The sequence below is a fragment of the Trachurus japonicus genome, chromosome 19 (genome assembly GCF_045865225.1).
Source record: "Trachurus japonicus isolate A0001 chromosome 19, Traja_1.0".
NCBI classification, from domain to species: Eukaryota; Metazoa; Chordata; class Actinopteri; order Carangiformes; family Carangidae; genus Trachurus; species Trachurus japonicus.
In genome coordinates this window covers 23,864,814-23,873,023 of record NC_140925.1, presented here as the reverse complement: position 1 = coordinate 23,873,023, position 8,210 = coordinate 23,864,814, and the positions used below count along the sequence as shown (strand labels likewise).

General features: G+C 41.9%; 1 protein-coding gene across 1 annotated transcript; it reads right to left on the bottom strand.

Annotated features, from left to right (window-relative positions):
• Positions 1–157: 157 nt before the first annotated feature.
• On the bottom strand, positions 158–7,842 carry cenpt (centromere protein T). Its single transcript, XM_085761723.1, has 14 exons — positions 7,476–7,842; positions 6,561–6,684; positions 6,093–6,237; positions 5,908–6,001; positions 5,592–5,728; positions 5,352–5,409; positions 4,496–4,641; positions 3,396–4,207; positions 2,987–3,260; positions 1,794–2,132; positions 1,611–1,707; positions 1,232–1,396; positions 935–1,039; positions 158–606 (listed from the first exon to the last, which is right to left on the bottom strand). Exons 1-14 carry the CDS (start codon positions 7,559–7,561, stop codon positions 477–479), a joined length of 2,712 nt encoding a protein of 903 aa, XP_085617849.1. The 5' UTR covers positions 7,562–7,842; the 3' UTR covers positions 158–476.
• Positions 7,843–8,210: the final 368 nt, after the last annotated feature.

The window sequence follows — 8,210 nt, the reverse complement described above, 5'->3', positions numbered from 1 at the left end:
CTTCAAATGTCAACCATTGTGTTTAGGTTTCCCACTGACACAACAGTTGTTTGCCTCAGTTGTACCAACTGTGATAAACCCATTTGTGAGTTACAATGAATTTGCTCCATCTAGTGGACACAGGGAAAGCATGAATGGGTACAAATTAAAACAGAAATATGACCTAGGAGACTTTATTTCAACATTTATTCATTTTCCTAATCTGCGCACCAAATGTTTATTTCATACTATCAGAACATGTAGTATATAAAATATAAATGAAAGTTGACATAGCTGTAAGCCCAAGTGATGTTTGCACAGATAACCGACACACAGTTACACAGTAAATAACTGAGAATAGAAAGAAAGGTAGACAGACATCAAATCAAATATTTACAAATTTACAGAAATCTTAATATTCTGACAAATGAAGACAAATCAAATGCAGTGTTTAAAAAACAAGTAGCAGTCAAAGAGTTTTGCTGGATCTAAAACATTCACCTTCGCTTTTTTGGAATAACAACGTTTCCACTGGTTGCGATGGGGATCAGGAGCTTGCGCTGCTCCATGCGAAGATATTTTTCGATAAGCACTTCCACAGGCACCTTGTCGTTCACATAACCCTGTCTGCAGAGCACAAACACACACCACTAAGTTATTAGACTGATTATGGAGCTCAAGCCTGCCATCTAGAGGTTGGTATCATCTTAGTGCACTGGTTTTTGCCTGTTCTATTGCAACATTCATTTCTTTATACCATATGTCATAACATTGTGGATGAATATGATCTGAACTGCAGTGACTCCTGCACTCAAAGCATTTTATTTTTGCTGCTCTAATCAAGATTTTATATCAAAACTGGACCAACTCTACGGGTCACAAAAATGAATAAATCTTTACAAAAAAACAAAAAAACACACACATACAAGCTCAGTTGAGTACGCAACACACCAACCTTTTCAGCAGGAGTACAGCATCCTCAACATCTATGGTTTTTCTCTTAGCATGTCCTGCATACGTTTCCAAGTCATTCGCCAGCCGGTCAAAGAATTTATCCATTCTGTTAAAAGAATGACAAGCATCTATTATCTCCACGGCAACATACTCACCACACAAAATGATAAAAAATATCAAAAACAACAACCAGCCTCCAATCTTGTGATCTTTTTGTTGCATAATTTGCTCAACTCCCCTTAAATTAAATCTATATTATTATTATATTATTATATATATATTAGTAATAGTTACTTACATTTCTTTAAGGACAGGGTAAACATCCGCAGACACCTTTGTTTTGGCAAAGTGCTTGAACACACCCATGAGGTAGTTCTTAGGAAGGCCTCCGTCTCTCTTAGCCGTCTGTCTCTTCCTCTGCACCTGCTTAGGTTTGGCTGTGGGGGACGTTTTACTTGTGCCACTGGTGGAACAACAGACAGAAGAACGTGTCAGTGCCATAAAAAACTACTGTACTGAAACATAAAAGTTCAGATCCACCTCCAAACTTGAAACTGCATTTGACATTTATGCGCAATTGTTTTATCAGCCATTTATGTGTTGTTATAATATAAAATGTTGCAAGTTGTTCTGATGAAGGAACGGCTGTAGTTGTTGTAGCGTGAAGTGCAACTTGCCTGACTTGAATCGTCTTAAGAACAGGAGACGCCTGAGGATCCTGTTGAAAAAAGTTCCTTTTCGCTCTGACAAAAGCTGGAGTCTGCAGAGGCAACTCTGAAGAGTTTAGAGAGCAAAACGTTTATTTAAAATAACACACACACAAATATACTTGCACACACACAAAAAGAAAAGAGACTGACCCTCACTCTCTTCATCATCGTCCTCATCCTCCCACTCTTCCTCCTGTTCAGCGGGGGCTTCGGCAGCGGCTTCTTCAGCTGAAGCACTGTGCAGGTCGTCGCCGTCTTCAATATCATGCGACGCCTGCAGCTGATGAGACGAGTTCTCCTTCTCTGCATCAGGCTGGGCCTCCTCCTCCTCCTCCTCCTCCTCCTCCTCCTCCGTACAGGAAGCATCTTCCTGTCCATGGGTTGAAGACACAGCCAGGTCAGATATCCCAGCATGAGTCTGGCTGCTCTTGCGGCCTCCTGTTTCCAAGCTGCTGTGTAGATCAGTAGCACTGAGCCCTTCAGACCATCCTACAGACAAACAACAAAACCTTCATCAGAAAATTCACTTTAAGGGATATTAAATCAAGTGAGATTTGCTGCGAGATGTTCTTCCGTGTTTACATTATACATCAAATGGTTTACAACGACAAACGACCATCTCACAGCAAATCTCGTGCATGTGCACAAACATCAACAGAGCCACTGGGAGCTACTACTGCAACAAGGCTAAAAACAGATCAAATTAACTTTTTCCTAACAACTTTTCCATGTGGCGGCTTCAGGACACTTGGGTCAGTACGGACGAGCAGTATGGAGGGATCTGGATGTTTCATAGTGTGAGTTTTGGATGATTCAAAAGTGAACTCTATCCGCCGCCATTATATGAAAACCCGTTGCCAGCCGGACCCCCCCTGGAACTCCTAAAGAGTTTTGATAACTCTGAAAGTTCTCCAAACCCTTCCTTGGCATGACGGTGAGTAGATGATTGGTGAATTATCAATTTTGGGTGAAGTATCCCTTTAACAATACCATAACATGGATTTTATGTTGTTTACGACTATAACCTTATATTCACAACTTGTGGTGATCATGAATCATTATAAAGATCAACATAAATCAAAGGTTTCTACATGACATGCATATTTCATTCTAAACAACCCATCACTTAGTTTGGAAATATAGTGCTATCTATAACAATCACAAATTAATCATCAACTAATTTTCATAAATTATAGGTTGATTCCTGAGCCAAAACACCAAATATATAGACATTATCTTGGGTTCTGGGCATCAGAGACGGTTGTTTCTTCTCCATCAGTTATTGATAAGTATGATGTTGTTAGTTGCATCTTTATTGCCTTGAGATAGCTTATTCACCCTACCTGCTTCTGTAGCAGGAACAACGAGGCGACCCTCTGAGCGTTGAGCCCTGCGACTGATGTGCTCTACGTCATGTTCCAGCTGCTCTGAGGTCTGCTCCATCTCTCCCTCCTCCTGGTTCCCATGGTGGTCGTCTTCAGCCCGAGACTCAGTCAAATCCCTGTCTTCCTCAGACTGAGACTTGGCTTCACCGCCCTCTTCAGATTGAGAGTCAACTGCACCGTCCTCTACTTCAGTTTGAGTTTCAGCAGCTACTTCCTCCTCCTCCTCCTCCTCCTCCTCCTTCTCCTCCTCTTTTTCTTCTACTTCTTCTTCTTCTTCTTCTTCAGTTTGAGAGTCAGCAGCCACTTCTTCCTCCTCCTCCTCCTCCTCCTCCTCCTCCTCCTCCTCCTCCTCCTCTTTTTCTTCTACTTCTTCTTCTTCTTCAGTTTGAGAGTCAGCAGCCACTTCCTCCTCCTCCTCCTCCTCTTTTTCTTCTACTTCTTCTTCTTCTTCAGTTTGAGAGTCAGCAGCCACTTCCTCCTCCTCCTCCTCTTCTTCTCCTCCTTCAGTTTGAGAGTCTGGTAGAACTTCCTCTTCCTCTTCTTCAGACTGAGACTGAGACCTGGCTGCAGCTTCCTCCTCCGGCTGGGAATCATCTCCAGCTTCTTCTTTTCCCTCAGTTTGGGAGTCGGGTACGACATCACTTTCCTCAGACTGAGACCTGCTGGTAACATCTCCTTGGCTGGGAGGATCAGCTGGACCTTCCTCAGCTATTTGAGCTTCCAGTTTGTCCTGCTCTTCCTCAGACTTTGATGTCTCATGGCTTCCACCAGGCTGAGGCTCTATGTGATCATCTGCACTTTTCAATTCCTCTTTTTGACATTCCGCAGCATCCTCATCTTTCTCCAACTGCGACTTCGGATCACATTCTTCACTCTGAGGTTCTGCCATATCTACCTCCTCAGTTGGAAATGCATACGCCGAGGTATCTTTTCCCAGATTGCTCTGCTCCTCTTCTAACAGTCTCTGAAACTGAGAGGCCAGCACTGTGGGTTTGTCCTGCGTTGCAACATTTAAAAAGCTGCTGGCCGTGGCGTCGGGGTGGGTGTAGAGGGCCGTGTTACAGTTGACAATGTCAGCTGTGACATCTGGTTCACTGAGTTCGCTCAGGCCCAGGGTGAAGCCCTCAGGACAGCTGGTCTCATTGGGGCCTTTCTCCACTGGGGCAAAGCTGCTCAATGCTAGGTAATGGAAAGGGAGATAAGAGTATTAACAAGAAAACTGTTAATCAATAAACCAATAAACCAATAAAACAGCAGTAATCAATATGTAAAATATATTATCTGTATAATAATAAATTCCTTTTGTGAGTGTCGGTATACACCCGTTGAATCACTGCAGGTTATCCTCAGTACATAGGTATATTTGATCATTTTTGACACATCAGTGTTCTTGTTTACCCAAATCACAAATGTAAAAAAGAGAAAAAAAAAGAAAAAGGGTTTGGTAGGAAAAGTATAATTAATCACCATAATCACTTCCAGTCTGCCATCTATCTACAGCAGCTCCAAATTCTTCCTCTGTGATTTTGTGACGGTTGCCAACTTTTCTCTGGAGGCCCTTCCTCTCAGTCCGCACATCCACAAAGGGCGTTTTTAGACTTAAAGAAGTGGAGCTGCAAAACAGATGAGACAGTGAGATTCACTAACTGACGTAGTTTTCACCTATATACTGTAGATATATAGAGAGCCTAAGCGGAAGCAGGAAGTAACGGTCACCATGGGACCTCAACTCTGAAAAACTCGCCATTCAAATGAACGGGACTGAAAATTTTATTTCGTGATCCGTTTGAATTGTGCCATGAGAAAAAAATATGTCCTCTACCTGTTTAAAATATCACGTTTCATCCCGAGAAATCAGCAGTTTGTTGTAAAGCTATTGTAGAATAAAATTCAGAAGAATCTGTAAGCAGAAAGACTACAAGTCGCGTAGGTGACGTCACACACCAAATGCCGCCCTTTCCCGTGTCAGTTGGTGACGTATTTTCTGTGGGACACAGATCTGTAGTCCGTGGAGCGGTCTTTACACAAAATACATTCTTCTGTTGCCGTTTTACAATGAACGGCTGATTTCTCTTCATGAAACGTGATGTTTTAAACAGGTAGAGGACATATTTTTTTCTCATGGCGCAATTCAATCGGATCACGAAATAAAATTTTCAGTCTCATTCATTTGAATGGCGAGTTTTTCAGAGTTGAGGTCCCATGGAGACGTTACTTCCTGCTTCCGCTTAGGCTCTCTATAGATTTACAAAACACCGTCAAATCAACAATGCCTAATCAGAGTCAACCTTTCATGTTTAAAATAGTTTTTTATGCCACTTACCTTGACAAAGAAAGTGATGAGTGGTCACTTATTGATTCCTCATTTTCCTCTTCGACATCTACAACAGAGGCCTCTGTTAGTAAATCAGTAAAGCAAGTATGGTTACAACACAATCCTCCCATTATTGCAATAGCAGCAGTACAAGTGCATGTTGCCAAATAGCAAATGTATAATTTTACAGGAACAATTAAAGGATCTTTTTCAATTGTTGGAGCCCGTCATCAGTAGCTTTGACCTTACCATTCCCATCTTTAAGACGTTTTTCAAAAGCTGTCACATTAAAGCTCCGACGGGGTCTCTTCCTGCTTAATCCCTTCACAGTGCTGAGTCCAGCAGCAATAGTTAAATCAGGCAGATCCAGCCCTGAGATCTCAATACTGAAAGTCAAGAAAATAAAAACTTGTTATATAAACACTGATCATAATTTATCCATTTACACACAATCAAACCGATTTTGCTTGAATTTTGTTAAAGCTACAGATTGGTAGAAAAGGTAAATTCCTCCTAACTAACTACTAATGCAGGTATTCAAACTATGAAATACCAAACAGCGGACCTTGGATGCTTGCTGGCAATACTGGAGTTGGCTGAAAGCAGCTGTGGCCCCTCTGATGCAGCTCTCTGATGAACCACTGGAGACCTCACAGGTTCTGCATCACACAATAAAGGACACGCTTAAATGACAACACAAACAGCTGCACCGTGATGTATGAAGAAAAGTCTGGCACGTCAAGCACATACCCGTCCTCACGATGTTCCTCAGGATGTGTCTCGGTGTGTCCCCGTCATCAAACAGCATGGAGGCCGGACCAGGAGTGTTGGCCTTTCTGGACACAGAGGATGTAGTTCTCCTTGTAGTGGCAGGCAGGGATTTCCTGGTTATGCTCTAAAAAAAATAAAGGGAGACAGATCAGCTTCACCAGACTCTGTTGTGCTTCAGATGTCCGTCGCGCTGCACGATGACGCCATATGCTCAACCAATCACCAGCTCGCAGTGCTTCGGCTCCTCCCCAAGGGAACCGGTCCTGTGTGCTAGGTACCCCAACCAGAAGGGTTACAAAAATGGTAACAGGTACCATGGGACCAGTACGGTTCCATGGTAGTGAAATAAGCGTACCGTTCTGTACCGACCCATACCGTACCACATAGTGGAAACGGGGCTTTAATGTCCATTATCACCTACATACATACTCTGGTCTTCCTACTCACCTCACGCATTTTATGCTTCAGGCTGCGCCTCAGGATGTCCTGTGGGGTTTGGCCTCCAGCATCTTTCTTGCTCAGTCTACTGCTGCGCCTGGTGCCGCTGCTGCTGCTCTGAGCCTGTGAGACACTGAAGACAAAACAATGAAGTAGCCGAGAGAGAGTCATTTAAAATTTTCTGTGGCAACTTAGCTTAAGCCTGTGTCTCCTCCTCTGCAATACATGTTTATACATGTTCATTTTTAGATCAGAGGTCTTCAACAAAATGTTTGGTTTTTGGATTTGGATTTTTAAATATTTTTTCATTATCACATTTATGTTTGAAATAAAAATGCCAATTTGAAGAGTTTGTCTTCATGATTATCATGCAAGTGACAGATATTGTTGATTGGCATTTGTATCAGTTTACAAGGTCTGCTGCCCTACTCACTGTACCTGCACATATTTAAAATAAAAACATGAATATGATGCTGTGTATTATTTGAATAGCTTAATGAATGCACAATAACAAGGTACGTTTATGGCACTAGGCCCTGTTTAATGTTACAACACAATTTTATACAATGGGACACGGTCCCTGCTCCATCTGTCCATCAGTTTGGGGGTCCTTTCATTTTGTATGCATTAAGTTTGTTGTATTGAGTGTCTTTCGACATGCATATTAGTTACTCATGAAAATGAAAAGACCCCAGGAAGAATAGCTGCTGTTTTGTAAAAGCTAATAGGGGTCTTAATAAACTAAACTAAAAACGTTGAAGACCTCTGTTTTAGATAGTTCCCGTAGTTTTTTTCTTCTTTATTCGTGTTTACACTTCACTACATGCAAACAATACACTGTTTTTAAGGCAGGCAGAGACTTGAAACATCAACATCATTTTGACTTTAGCAGAAACACTAGTAAGGACAGAAGTGGTAACTTACCTGCGGGTGATGGGGGTTCTGGGCTCCTCGGTGCTGAGGATCTGTCTCAGCAGGATCCGAGCAGACAGATTCTCCGTGTGATCCATTTAGAGACGAGTCTGTCAGCTGGTTAGCTGATGTTAGCTAACACAAGCTACACAAACGTTTACAAACGGTGAAACAAACAGCAGCGTTACCCGGGTTCAACTGCCGACGATACTGGAAAATCAAAACGATTTTCCCTCCTCCGAATAGAACAGAGTGCCTCAAACCAAGTCGAACCAAGGCCGGTCTTGTTTATATAGGTTTCATCTCATTAAACGATGTTTTTGCCTCTATTTTGTGTCAAAAACTTTCCAACCCAACGGATTCATACTTCATGCCGTCCCGCGCGTCATTTTGAAGTGAAACCTCGCGAGAAGATATTTTGTCCTCCCCTCTCCTTGCTGCCACCATCTGGTGAATCAAGGGATAACAAGGAGTTCTCATGTTCTTTCCTCCTTTCTTTCTTTTTAATTCATACTTTTAATATTTAGGCTATACTTAACAGTGCATACAAATAAATTAAAAGAAAGAAAGAAAAAAAGAACGCAGAAATCTTCATCCACTTTTATAGTCAATCAAAAATTATAGTAGCTATAGTTCTCAGTTATTAGGTTTTGTATTAGGCTAATTGGCTGTTGACGAGTTAGTGATGGTTGAGATTTATTCTATTGATATTTGTAAAGCTATATTAATAAAATTAAACAGGAAGAA

Bases quoted from the DNA above. Each gene is read 5' to 3' on its own strand.
- cenpt (XM_085761723.1), bottom strand. From the start codon at position 7,561: ATGGATCACACGGAGAATCTGTCTGCTCGGATCCTGCTGAGACAGATC. The intron at 4,642-5,351 runs GTAAGTGGCATA...TCTGTTTTGCAG, and splicing joins TCATCACTTTCTTTGTCAAG to CTCCACTTCTTTAAGTCTAA. The intron at 1,397-1,610 runs GCAAGTTGCACT...TTGTTCCACCAG, and splicing joins CTTAAGACGATTCAAGTCAG to TGGCACAAGTAAAACGTCCC.